This window comes from Ovis aries, chromosome 22 (genome assembly GCF_016772045.2).
Source record: "Ovis aries strain OAR_USU_Benz2616 breed Rambouillet chromosome 22, ARS-UI_Ramb_v3.0, whole genome shotgun sequence".
NCBI lineage: Eukaryota > Metazoa > Chordata > Mammalia > Artiodactyla > Bovidae > Ovis > Ovis aries.
The window spans coordinates 22755654-22769046 of NC_056075.1; the positions used below are offsets into that span (position 1 = coordinate 22755654).

Sequence of the window (13393 nt, forward strand, 5' to 3'; positions counted from 1 at the left end):
AAATAGACCCTACACAGGATGTCTTGACTTTCTGTCTCTCCTCTTCATGTCCTTTCTTTTTTTTCTTTGCTGGAGCAGATCCCACCCATGAGGGCACAGCAGAGGGCATGGAGAACATGGCAGATGCTGTCACCCATGCCCGTTTTGTGGGCACAGATCCTGCCAGCGATGAGGTTGTCCTGATGAAAATCCTTCAGGTAAATGGAAGGGAACAGCAATTAGGCTAATGGCCAGGAGCTGGTGCCTCCGGCTCTACTTACCAGAGCCTGCCAGCAATGTGAAGCTGTGCTTTGACTCCACTGAGGCTTAGAGAGCTACTTTGTTTCCAAACAAGCTGCTCCGTATCCAAAGTAAAAGCTTTTTCTAAGGAAATAATTAAAAAGCTTTAAATTTGATACTGATATCAAATAACCGGAACCCTTAATACACTTGTACCTCTGGCAGACTGTATCTGTGCCATCCATCTGTTGGGTTTGTGGGCTAGGGCAGAAATGAGTGCTGAACTATGTCGAGGTCATATAACGTAAAGACACAGCTCCTAAGATAAGCTCCTGAGACTCTACCACCAGCACCAAGTAGAAGCAAGGTCAGTATTCTTGCTAACCTCTTTCTTACTCCTGAGTGCTTCCATAGGAGACTAGAGAAACAGGAGGCACTTTCTCTCCCCTCATGTACACCCTTCTTTACCCAGCCTGCCTTGTTTATCATAGTGTCTCCTTTTTCTTCCTGGTAGGTACTGCGGACTCTGTTGCTGACCCCAGTAGGTGCCCACCTAACCAATGAATCTGTGTGTGAGATTATGCAGTCTTGCTTCCGGATCTGCTTTGAAATGAGGCTCAGTGGTAGGTGCTTGAATACTGGGCCTGTCATCATTCCTAGGGGCAGTATCTGTGAGTATGAATATAGATGCTGTCTCTGAACCCGAGAGAGAAAACTCATGACTTCTCCATCACCTACCTTGTGAAGCCATAGGGATTTTGAAGTCTCTGTATTTGACAGTTTGTTGTGTGGCTAGAAGAGACTTTAACTGTTTGTGCCAGGGCAGGAATTGGGCTAGATCGCAGACTGACTTAGACCAGAACCAGATCTCCTTCCCTCGAGGTTTCTGGGATTGACACCAGCCTACAACCCCTGAGAACATATCCTTGTGCCTTTTTTTCCTGACTCAGTAGTGCCATCTAGTGGGTCAGTGAAGTTAAGGCTGCCAGGCTGAGCTGGAGCTGGTTTTAATAAGTTTGGTATAATCCTTAGTAAACAAGGTTTGGAGGGGAGTCTGCTCTGAGAAGCCTCCTGATAATAGCACGGCAAGTAATGACACCTGTGTTATTTGTTTTTGCCTGTGCAGAGTTATTGAGAAAATCCGCAGAGCACACTCTCGTAGACATGGTGCAGCTGCTCTTCACAAGGTAAACCTGCTGCTGTTTGCTTCAGCCCGGCTGCCCAGGCCTCTTGAGCCTGCCTGCTTCCACACAGCCACTTCAGGGACCTGGCCAACCCCACAGCCACATCAGAGGCTACTGAGATTGTGGATGGGAGTAATTCTCTGGGCCCAGGGTTACCAGGCAAGGGAGAAGGAGGAGGGAGATGGCTTGGCCTCAGAGGGAAGCAGAGGGTTATTTGATCTAGGCTGACAGAACTTCTGCCTCCCCAACTTGTGTCAGTTTCTGTGCAGGTAGCAGCTGGGAAAGGAAACCCAGAGGAAACCAAACTCAAGGGAGCCTGGAGCAGGTTGCTGAGCTGCCAGAGCTCAGTCCAGTTTCTGTGAGGAAGAACCAGGGCTAGGGTAACCAGCAATCCTGGTTTGCCTGACTGTCCCCATTTGAACACTGAAAGTCCCGTATCCTTGCAATCCAAAACCATTGGTTACCCTCATCAAGGCCCTCAACTTAGCCCTGAGGCAAGCGCTTTACAGCTTCCCCTAAAGGATATTGATGATGGAGGAGGTTATGCATGTAGGGGAGCAAGGGTTATATGGGAAATCAGTGTACTGTGAACTAAGATTGTTTTTTTAAATAGTCTATTAAAACGCACACACACACTTCCACCTGGGATTTGTTTTTGCTCTCAAATCTGTAAATAATAATCTTTATTACCCACAGACTAGATTTGCCTCTGAACCCTGCTGCTAATTGTTTCCTACTTCGCAGGTTCAAATTTACTGGTTTCAAAACTTCATCTGCCTTTCACTTTGACCCTATGCCCAGTCTCCTGGGGTTTTAATAGACTGCCCTCTCCCCATATCATGCCTTTCAGCAATATCTGCCAGGGGAATACAAGCAGGAGAGTATCAGTTTAAAGATGAAAAGAGCCTCTGCACTCCAGAGGTACTTAGTCACCTTTCCCTCATGACAGCTACCTTATTTTTTAGAACATGTCTGTGTTCCATGTTCCTCAATTTCTGTGCCCCTTCGATGAAGCTCTGAAAAGGGTGAAATTAGCCTGTTTCTTTTTCTAGCTTTTTCTAAGAGACTCTGACCTAGAGCATCTTTGGGCTGTGGCTGGCATGAAGGGGAATATTTGTTGTTATCCCTAATTACAGTCCATGGGATTTTCTTGTCTTACAGGTTACCTCAGTTTAAAGAAGAACCCAAGAACTATATGGGGACCAACATGAAAAAGGTATGATCTGCTATCCCTCACCCAGACTTCAATCTCCCAGCTTCTGTGCTGTTGGGATTTTCCTGGATACCCTTGCTTAGCAAAAGTATGCTTTTGCCTAGACAGGTTTGCTTGGAATCTAGAAATAGTTATCACTCATTTACCAAGAGATTTTCCAGGTACCTCTTTCCCAAGTACCTCTCCTTCCCCAGCCTTTCCTTTCTAGCCTGTCTTTGTTGACTCACCATGTAAGCTGGTGAGCCAGTCCTTCATGGAATCTGGGTGAGGCCCATCAAGCTGGGCCAAAAATGTATGCTGCTAAAGGTGACAGTCCTGCCGTCCACTCAGGGCCCAGTCAGCAGGTAGGAGGCCTAGGGAGGCTATACCTAAAATCCCCTGATGCTGGAATAGACTGGGCTCATGCTTGGGCTAGCCTCTGACAAGATAAATCAAGTCTGACTCCAGATCAGAAGGTTCTCAAACTTCTAGGAGAAGAATGGTGTTCAGAAGAATGGCCTCTTTCTGTCTTAAACTGAAGCCCTGGACTTCACAGGCCTCTGATGAGGATTCTGCTTGCAGCCCTACAAGCTTCTGCCCTTGAAGCTGACCCTTGGCTATTTGGTGCATGAACCTGACCTTCCCATTTCCCCTGCCATCCATCCCCGTCCTGCCCTATGCCCTGTTGGCTTGTGTCTGAGTTTATTTCACTCTGTTTAAATCGTTCGTTTGCCTGTCTTTCACAGATTTCTCCATGTCTCCTCAACAAACTGGAGCTAAGTAGTGGGGAGCAGACCAAAGCCCTGAACCAGTTAGAGAGGGTACTACTCTTTAAGAACCTCAAGGTCTCTCTCCCTCTCCCTCTCCTTACCCCCTTTTAATTTATTTATTTAAATGTTTATTTTTTATATGCAACATCTGGGTCCCATTGTCCTCTGTGTAGAGCACAATTTACCCCTCTCTAGTAATATCTCACAGCTTTGGAAGAGCTGCATGTGTTTTTAACTTTGCAGTGTTGGGAATTTTCATGGGGCATCTGGCTGCCTGAAGGCAGAAGGAAGCCTTGAACTGGTAACACATTGTGTAGTGAACCTAGATAGAGAGCCTCGGTCCTGCTGACATCTTGTGAGGAGGCTTAATATCTACCATTTCTAGGGGAACTATGAGGGACCATCAAACAAGACCCTTCACTTTTCTACCCTCTCTCTGGCTTAGAGCTGGCATTAAAAAGCTTAAGCACAGTCCTTGATTCTAGCTGGATAATTGAACTTGGTTTTGAGGGAAAGGGTAGTCTGTCTGGTTGAGGTCTTTTTTTTCTTGGTTACCATTAAAGGAGTCATTCTAAGATTTAGGACTCTAGATGGATGAAAAGGAGCCAGGTCCCAGGTTAGCCCAGGACACTGGAAATACTTTGTGATCTGCCAGGGGGCCCTCTGTCTTTGAGAAGTAGGGGAACTTAGAAGAGGTGCAAGCTAAAGATAACTCTAATCCCCGTATCCCTGCTTTAGGAAGGAGAAGGAGAGGAGGCAGTATGGGCTATCTAAGCTATCCCAAGATTGTGCATGCTAGAGGTGTAGCTGTGGACATCCAGGTCATTGAAGATGGACTGTGTGTGCACTTGGCAGTCCACAGGCCTGTGCTCTGTCTGCCTCGTCTCAAAATTTCATTTGTGTGCTTGCCTAGTCTCAAGTTGCAGCTCTCTTCAGTGGCTACCCTGTGCTTTGCCATGTTTATTAAGCTGGAACCTGCCCCCCCCCCTTTTTTTAATAAAGCTTATATTGTCTGTTGGAAGTAGAATTATATAGAAAAGGAGATGAAGAGTTTCATGGACTGTACACCCCAGCCCCCACCTTAGGATCTTATAACAGGGAGCACAGCTATACTTTTAAAGGACTGAGACACTTGTAAGAACTGGCAGCCTCTCAATTCTTACTCCAGCCAAGAGGCAGAGAACACTCACTGAAATGATCAGGTTAAAGCTGAAATACTCACTGAAATGATCAAACACATCCTCTCCTTTGCAGAGGATGGAGAAGGAGACAGGGATATGATCCTAGTGTGGGAAGGAATCTCAGTGACTGGCTTCTCATTGAAAGTGGGACTACCTGGAGTTCCTGAAATTGGGGAGCCACTTGGAGAGAAAAGTTATCTCACACAAGTCAACCCAGATGTGAGTGTTTTTTGGAGCTCAGTGACAGTTTACAGTTTAAGCCAGGAGGTTCCTGTTTTCCCTCATTGATCTCTTGGACTTCTGGCCTATCTGTATGTTTGACTGACTCTTACCTCCAGAATTTTTTTTTTTTGCCATGGACTTGATCCAGATGAGCTTCAGTGGTTCCCGGAGGGAGCATCCTGGTTCCTGCTTACCACAGAAACCCCAGTACTCAGAGCACTTGAAGCTCTGTTCTAGGCATATGACTGCTGGCATTTAGGAGATGCAGGGACAAAAAGTGTAAATCCAATGCTAGGCTGTTGCTATGTTACTAAGAGCTGGAGGTGGGGCTCAGCTGTTGGGCCTCTCTCCTTTATGGGTGGAGATATGGGTAGGGAGGAAAAAATTATGTGGTTTCTAAGCAAAACATCAAAGGTTAGCCAAATTCTGGAGGGCTTGGGGAAAGAAGGGGGGCCTATCTCTCAGATAGCAGAAGGAATTGAATAGGCCAAGGATAACATGGGTATATTCAGCCTTTAGAAAGAGGCAGGGAGAAAAAATTGTTTCTGCTCTCTTTTAGAGTCATGCTAATGGTTCCTAGAAAAGAATTTCTATTGCCCATCCCAGGAATGGTCCATCAGTCTAGGAATAGTTTGATATAACTGAAGGGGGATTAGATTCAAACCATAACTGAGAAGGCATCAGGATTAAGAAAATGAAATGAGCATAAACAAAGTAGCTATGAACTTAGAGTGGAAAAAAATGCATGAAAATTTATACCCTAAAGTAGTCAACAGGTGATAAAGGTTTTCCTTTGTGACTAAAAAGGAACTATAGGAGGGATTAGAAATATAGCAAGAGAGAGGGAAATGGAATAGAGCAAGAGTCTAAGAAATCCAGTAGTCTTAGCATCTGAAAGCATAAAGATGCTTCTGGAAAGACCAACAGTGAGAAGGATAGGAGGGCTCATTTATATACTGAAATTGGGAGTACCAGGGCAGCAACATGACATGACCTTTCATCCTTAACTCCACAAGTCAGCTGGGATACCACTCCTTCCATAATTCTAAGGAATTAACCTTTGACCTGTTTGATGTAGACAGTCAAGAGTGAGGGATGTGGTTAGGATCTAGGCCCAGTTCATGAAGTAATAGGAAAGCTAAGCATTTGGCTGAGAAGAGGTAGGCTGTCATAGCTGGGTAAGAACTAGGAGTCGAAGGCTTCTATGCAGGTAGTTGAGGAAAGCCCAGGGATCCAGGGCCTGTAGATGTCCAGCTTCTGGCAAAGGACCCCCTGCCCTTACCCTTTTTGCACAAGGGTCGGGCACCATCTGCAGGGCTCAGGATGGCCACCTGGGATTCAAGGAAGCAGAGTGATGTGTGAGGATTGACCTTAGCAATGACCAGCCTAAAAACAGAATGTCACCTTGCACTTGGAGGCTCCCAGGCTGACCTTTAAAGTGGCGAATGTAGAAGGCCAGCTAGAGGACTAGGACTGTGCTCTGATGGTCTCGATTGTTACTTTGGTACAGATGTGGTGTATAGGCTATTTTCTAGGGACCAGTAGAACTAAAGAAGGGAGATTTCTAGGGATAGAATTCTTAATTTGAATATCAGTGCTAATGAGGTATGATATTTCCAGCTGAAAATGAGAGCAGGAGGCATGAGTGATTCATCTAAGTGGAAGAAACAGAAGAGATCTCCCCGGGCCCCACGCCATGTGACCAAAGTCATACCAGGTTCAGAGCAGCCTGCTTCCAGTGGAACCACCTTATCCTCTAACCTCAGTGGTGAGTACCTTGAGCTGCTTCTTCTAGTTAGAATAGATAGAAGAAAAGCTCCTACCTCTCTCAGGAATTGTGTCAGTGAAGACCAACTAACTGAGGCACTTTGGTCCTTCTGCAGAGGGCAAAAAGGAAAAATTCCAGGTCAGGTCAAACCGTGACCATTTAGCAATTCTGCAGTGACTTAAGGTTGTTTTCCTTCCAGTGGGACTCTGACTACTTTAGAGACCAGCGTATGCAGTCTAGGCAAAAACAAGCAAACAAACGGTACCATGGAGGGTAGGTGTTTCCTAGAGTCTCTTTTCTTTAAGCTTTACTTACTTTATTTGGCAGGTGGCATGCCCTTCATTGATGTACCCACTCCCATCTCCTCTGCAAGTTCAGAAACTGCTTCAGCAGTGGTCAGCCCATCTACTGACAGTGGTCTGGAGTTCTCCTCCCAGACCACCTCCAAAGAAGACCTCACTGACCTGGAGCAACCTGGCCCTCCAGGGTACAGCACAGTTGCAGAGTCTGGCAGCAGTGAGCTGGGGGCTCCTGAGCAACCTGAGCTGCAGGTATGGCTTTGATTTCTAAAGATCCCCATGCAGTCTTCTGCTGTGGGAATTGGCTTGATCCCTTGGCTCCTTTATCCAGGCCTTGCTTCACAAGAAGGTTGGGGCAGTAGGGGTTCTTCCCTATTTCCTAGAATTAGCTGTGCTGCCTGGGGAAAAAAAAAAAAAAAAACAGCTTGACTCACTGTGGTGGGTAGCTCCCGGGATTTTCAAGTTGTGCATACAGGCAGTACTTGGCAAAGGTGAGGATGCTGGTCATGGCTTTTTCTGGATATTAATGATCTAAAGCCCAAGCCCCTGAGGTCCTCTGTTGGTATGGGGTTCTAGTCACCATAAGTCAGTGTTGCCTCAGGTGATGTTTTTTGAGTCCTTCGTCATACTCCTTCCCTAAACCATCTTGCAGTGATTCATAGCCCTCTGAGCTGGCCCTGTACCCACAGTCCACTAGAGATACTTGGAGGACAGAGACTTAAGAGAAATAAGTTCCAAGTTGCTCTTGCCTCTTCCTTTTTCCTATATCCTCCCCATGACTGATCATAGCAGGAAGGGGCCCATGTGGAAAAGGCCCAATCGACATCTGTGGAATCCATCCCTGAAGTGTTAGAGGAGTGCACATCCCCTGCTGACCACTCTGACTCCGCCTCTGTCCATGACATGGATTACGTCAATCCCCGGGGCGTGCGCTTTACACAGTCCTCTCAGAAAGAAGGTGAGTACTCTCAGACAGGTTCTTCCCCTATCCGACACACTAAGCTGTCTGACCCTAAACCACCCTAGATCCAGGGTGTCTTCTGGCAATGTCCTAGGCTATTGTCTAGTGAGGAAATGGAATCAAGCCAGAGGACTGTTGGATGGAGCCCTTGCCTAGCTTACACAGAGAGGGGATTTGGTTAACAGTAGGAAGTGAAAGGGAAGAATAGAAGCTTGAGACTTCTAACAGAAAGATGGGATCATCAATTCTGATTCTCTTCAGTGAGTGAGACTTAGTCTCCCTACTGCCCTAGAAAAAAAATTTTTTTTTTTTTTTTCTGGAAGAGAATCACTTATCTGAAATATTCTGTATGATACAGGGCAGGTTAGCCCTGTGATTGAGCCAGTTGTTTCTTAGCAGTCCCGCTTCCCTCCTGGCCTTTCCCAGGCACAGCTTTGGTCCCCTATGGTCTTCCCTGCATCCGTGAGCTCTTCCGCTTTCTCATCTCCCTCACCAACCCACACGACCGCCACAACTCAGAGGTTATGATCCACATGGGACTGCATCTGCTCACAGTGGCTCTTGAGTCTGCCCCCATAGCCCAGTGCCAAACCCTCTTGGGCCTCATCAAGGATGAGATGTGCCGCCACTTATTCCAGGTAAGACTGGATTTCTAGAGGGGCGCCAAGCCCCTGGCTTTTTTTCAGGGTCTCTTAAGGGCCAGGGACACAGGGAGGTTTGGCTGATTCGTGTGAAGAGTATAGGACCCAGGAAAGAACCTACCTCCCCTACTGACCACTAGTCATAGTCAAGAGGCCTCCATTAATTCCCCGGGGATGCTGGCAACCAAGGGGAAACATAGGAATGGCTGGATACAGAGTTCCCTCAGAGCACAGATATAGAGTTCCCTTGGTGGCAACTTCCCACAGTTTGCTCTCCTGCTTTTCTCTTGGTTGAGCCAAAGTCAGGTTCAGAAACCTAATGGCCGGTCCTACTGTGATCTCCAGCTACTCAGCGTAGAGCGACTGAACCTTTATGCTGCTTCCCTCCGGGTATGCTTCCTACTCTTTGAGAGCATGAGGGAGCATCTCAAGTTCCAATTAGAGGTGAGTTTCTTGAACTTGGAAAAAGAAGGGAAAAAATTGGAAGATGTATGGCACCTTCATTTGGATCAGCTTTGTCATGCTGCAGGGGTGGAATTTAGTAGCATCTGAGGGGAGTGCTTTTAGCCTCCATAGTTTGGTTCACTGGCTAACCTCTCTCATGGACAAATTAAAAGGAGCCCAGAGAAATCTGCCTGGCTTTAAAATGGGAGAACCCAAGTGTGAGAATTGGCAAGTAACCTCACTGTGAGTGGGTAGAACTCTTTTGCCTGTAGTTCTTTTGCAACACAAGCAGGCAGGTCAAGCTGAATTCACCAGAAAATTGCAAAAAGGAACCCTGAATAGGACCAGATCAGGCTCACAGAGCACAAAAAGGGCAATAGGCAACTTGTTTTAGATCAGGCATGAGGTAGAGAACCAGCCCGCCCCATCATGAAGGGCAAAGAGGAGAATGTCTTTAGGTATGGAATACCATTGTCCCTTAATGCATGCTTCCTGGCTAGCATTTGCTTCCTGTCTAATTTGCCTCTTCTTATCTTGAACCCTTTCCCCATCCAAATGGCAATTACTGGATTATTGTCAGATGTACATCAAAAAGCTCATGGAGATCATCACTGTGGAGAACCCTAAGATGCCTTATGAGATGAAGGAGATGGCACTGGAGGCTATTGTGCAGCTCTGGCACATCCCCAGCTTTGTCACTGAGCTCTATATCAACTATGATTGTGACTACTACTGTTCCAACCTCTTTGAAGATCTCACCAAGCTGCTGTCCAAGGTGCTGAGCATTGTTACTGGTCTCTAGAAAGAAAATTAAGGAAATCTCTCTGGTGGTAGTGAGGATAGTACATATAGGGAATGAAACACTTGAAAGTTGGGAAACAAAAGGAAGGGCATTTTCTCAAAGCAATGTAAAAGTTATGGGCAATTTTAGGATTTTTTTGAGAAGTATTCTAACCTCAAGTCTACTGGATCTGTTTACTTTCCAGAATGCCTTCCCTGTGTCTGGTCAGCTCTATACAACACACCTGCTGTCTCTCGATGCCCTACTGACAGTGATTGACAGCACTGAGGCCCACTGCCAGGCCAAAGTCCTCAACAACCTTATCCAGCAAGAAAGGAAAGAGGCAGCCAGACCTGGCTATGAGGCAGTAGATGGCACTCGAGAAGCCAACAATAGTGAGAGGAATTTCTTTCTTTGAGGATCCCAGGATTCTATGTTTATCCCTCCTCTACTCACTGAATCCTTTCTCCTACACTTTCATTACTTCCTCTGAAGTACTCCTAATTCTGTGTTTCTAAGATTTGATGATGTGAATCATAGACCAGACTGGCACATAAACAGGACTCATGGACTTCTCCCTTTCTCCTCTTCCATACTTTGTCTTTTTTACTGAATTGTTATTTCTTTATGGGGAGAAAAGAGAATTTAGATTAAAGGATATATAGGACTTATGTTCCTTAAAGTTCCAGGCTTTAAGGAAGCTTTTCCTACTTTTCCTACTTTCCTTCTCCTACTCCCAGTAACTGCCTCAACTCCAATTACTCTTCTCTAACTTTTCCTTGAGATTGAGGTGCAGGAGATCAAGGAAAGTGACTCATTAATCTCTTTATTAAACTATAGAATCTAATGCTTGACTAATGTGTGATAGTGAATACTTATTTGGGCTTGAGTTTATCCTGTCAGGGTTGGTGACCTATGTGGGAACATGCAGATCTCCTTTGCCTGAGACTCGATTCTCCTGAAGCTCTGCTTGGCTTCCTACAGCACCAGTCTTCACTTAGCTTCTTCTCTCTTACCAGCCGAGAGAGCAGCCAGTGATGGGAAGGCTACAAGCATGGCCCCAGACATCGCAGGCCTGAATCTGCCAGGTGGAGGGCGGCTGCCAGCAGAACATGGGAAACCAGGATGCAGTGATCTGGAGGAAGCTGGTGACTCTGGGGGTGTGTACTGAGCGTCCATCTTCCTCAGCCCCCCTCAGCTGGAAGACCTGTTGGAGAACAGGGCACGGTCGCAGAAACCCCTGAGGGCGGTACCCAAATGAACTTGGCCGCTCACCTTGGCTTCATACCCAGAGAGAGGAAGGAGAACACTGGGAACCCTAGAAAATAGAACCTCTAGGGATGTGAAAGACTGATGAGCACAAGAAACTTTCTGAGGCATCCTTCTTTTCATTAGAGGGTATATCAGCATCCTTCTAAAAGTCATTTTCCTGGTAAAAGAGGTCTTACTGGTGTTTCCCTCTTTCCCTCCCATTCCTAGCTGACAAAAAGTTTACCCGGAAACCACCTCGATTTTCCTGTCTCCTGCCAGATCCACGAGAGTTGATTGAAATTAAAAACAAAAAGAAGGTACATATAGATATCCCCAGAGCTCAACCTCTACCTGCTCTGACTGGGTGTTCTCTGTGGGGTTCTGTCTCAGAGAACAAGCGAGAGTTTCAGCTCACTGAACAGTTTCCTACAGCTAATTTTTGTGCTTGTTGGGACTTCAGCAGTCCCCCAGTCTCCTTTGAAGCCCTTTCCTTACTCCTAAGCCATGTAATCAGGACCACCTATTGTGTGCTCCTGGGCAAATGCTGCCCTCACTGAGAGTCAAGTGTTAACTTGTGGTGACAGGAGTCCTGGGAACTGGTATCCTGTGGGTCACTGAAGGTTATTGGTCATCTGGAGCTCTGGGGTGATCATTGGCAATAAAAGGGTATTGACATTTATTCTGGTGCTTTTAGTAAAGTTCAAATAACTGTGCTTTGTGGTTTTCTTAACACCAAGAAAACCTATTTAACCCTTCTTCATCTTAAGGCCAGCCTATGATTTTGGTTTATGTGTGCCCTTGATTGCAGAACTGTGAATAGACAGTCAAAAAGTTATCGTCACAGTTTGCCTTGTCTTTCAATCTCCAGGGCCTTAAGAGATAGGAAACCAAAGAAAGAAGGGGAATCTGTAAAGAAAGATGAGAATCAGCTAGTCTGTAAACAGATTCTAGGGATGGCTGTAAAACTGAAAAGATAACCTTCTCTAGTCTCTTTCTTTTACTTTTTCCCCCTGATTCTCAGGTTGGAGGAGAGTGCTATGGATTTTTAGCACTCAGAAAAGGAGTAAGAAGGAGTTCCTCAGCCAGTTCTACATAAACAATGGAGATTGGGGAAAGCTAAGGGCCAGTATGATTCAGCCTTAGTTCTGAAGTGAGCTGTGTCCTAGGAACCCATTAGGTGACCAGCTGTGGACCCTGATGGAGGCCTGGTCTTGTCTGGTTTAGGGGCAGAGCAACTTTTGACACCTCCTGTATTTCTCCTGCAGCTGCTGATCACTGGCACAGAGCAGTTCAACCAAAAACCAAAGAAGGGGATCCAGTTTTTGCAGGAGAAAGGTCTCCTTACCATCCCAATGGATAACACAGAGGTAGCCCAGTGGCTGCGAGAGAACCCTCGACTGGACAAGAAAATGATTGGAGAGTTTGTGAGTGACCGCAAAAGCATTGACCTGCTGGAGAGCTTTGTGAGGTGAGGAAACTCTAAGAAACGTGGGATGTAGTTGGGGGACAGACAGTTCAAAATAGTACCAGTCAGTTCCTGCTGGTAACCCAGGTCACATGCTCTTCCTCTTCCCAAGATTTGTATCTGTTGAGTTTAAAAGAGTCTCCAGCAAGAAAGCTGAAGGAGCCAATCCATTTTATACAGAGAACATTGCAAAGGGGTGGAGCAGGGTTCCTGAGCACAGGGCAGGTTCTGGGTTCCAGAATGAAATTTCCAGGCAGGAGCACACTGATGTGAAAAGTACTAAGGTTAGTGGTTGTCAAATTCTGATTCAATGTTAGAGATGTCCAGAATATACCTCCCCTTCGCCAAAGCCTTCAGCTTCTTCTGTTCCAATAGGAGAAGCTTAGGGGGACTATACCTATAGATCACCCAACATTTGCAACTTATATATCTTAAGTCTTTCATCCTTCTTTCTTTCCCTGTAGCACCTTCAGCTTTCAGGGTCTGCGACTGGATGAAGCTCTCCGGCTCTACCTGGAAGCCTTCCGCTTGCCCGGGGAAGCACCGGTCATCCAGAGGTTGCTAGAGGCATTCACAGAACATTGGAGGGTGAGTTTGAGTGGCAGGGGCTGAGTCCAGCATCCCAAATTAATTTGACTAAGGGTTTCTGTGGCTTCAACTGAAAGACCCAGTTTCTGTCTCCTAAGAAGGCTAAGAACAACATCAATGAGCTTTCCTATAGAGGGGATGCCAACTTCCATCAAGGAGTTGGCAAGAGATAGGTCATTTTCTGGCTGGTACCTTCCCTCTGTCTCAGCATTGACCAGTAGGTTGGCAGTGAGGGTTTGATTGGCCAGAGAAGAGCATTGACATAGGCGGGGTCTTTGCTTTTTCAGAATTGTAATGGCTCCCCATTTGCCAATAGCGATGCCTGCTTTGCCCTGGCCTATGCTGTCATCATGCTTAACACTGACCAGCACAACCACAATGTTCGCAAACAGAATGCGCCCATGACCCTAGAGGTAAGATTGAATCC

At 46.3% G+C, this 13393-nt stretch overlaps 1 protein-coding gene across 20 annotated transcripts in view; it reads left to right on the forward strand.

The window, feature by feature from the left end:
- The window catches only part of GBF1 (golgi brefeldin A resistant guanine nucleotide exchange factor 1), a 124700-nt gene that overhangs the window by 96740 nt on the left and 14567 nt on the right, over positions 1 to 13393 (forward strand). For 11 of the 20 annotated variants that reach the window (XM_012102849.4, XM_012102851.4, XM_027960345.2 and 8 more), the window contains 16 exons: positions 79 to 197; positions 734 to 842; positions 1346 to 1406; positions 2565 to 2619; positions 6389 to 6536; positions 6864 to 7087; positions 7625 to 7793; positions 8223 to 8434; positions 8783 to 8881; positions 9462 to 9656; positions 9868 to 10057; positions 10682 to 10822; positions 11142 to 11230; positions 12179 to 12381; positions 12843 to 12966; positions 13254 to 13379. In XM_012102849.4, the coding sequence (XP_011958239.1) occupies positions 79 to 197; positions 734 to 842; positions 1346 to 1406; positions 2565 to 2619; positions 6389 to 6536; positions 6864 to 7087; positions 7625 to 7793; positions 8223 to 8434; positions 8783 to 8881; positions 9462 to 9656; positions 9868 to 10057; positions 10682 to 10822; positions 11142 to 11230; positions 12179 to 12381; positions 12843 to 12966; positions 13254 to 13379 (2264 nt within the window). Of the gene's footprint in view, positions 1 to 78; positions 198 to 733; positions 843 to 1345; positions 1407 to 2564; positions 2620 to 3341; positions 3441 to 6388; positions 6537 to 6863; positions 7088 to 7624; positions 7794 to 8222; positions 8435 to 8782; positions 8882 to 9461; positions 9657 to 9867; positions 10058 to 10681; positions 10823 to 11141; positions 11231 to 12178; positions 12382 to 12842; positions 12967 to 13253; positions 13380 to 13393 lie in introns of all 20 variants that reach the window. The other 9 variants (XM_012102850.4, XM_012102852.4, XM_060405153.1 and 6 more) reach the window with 2 other exon arrangements.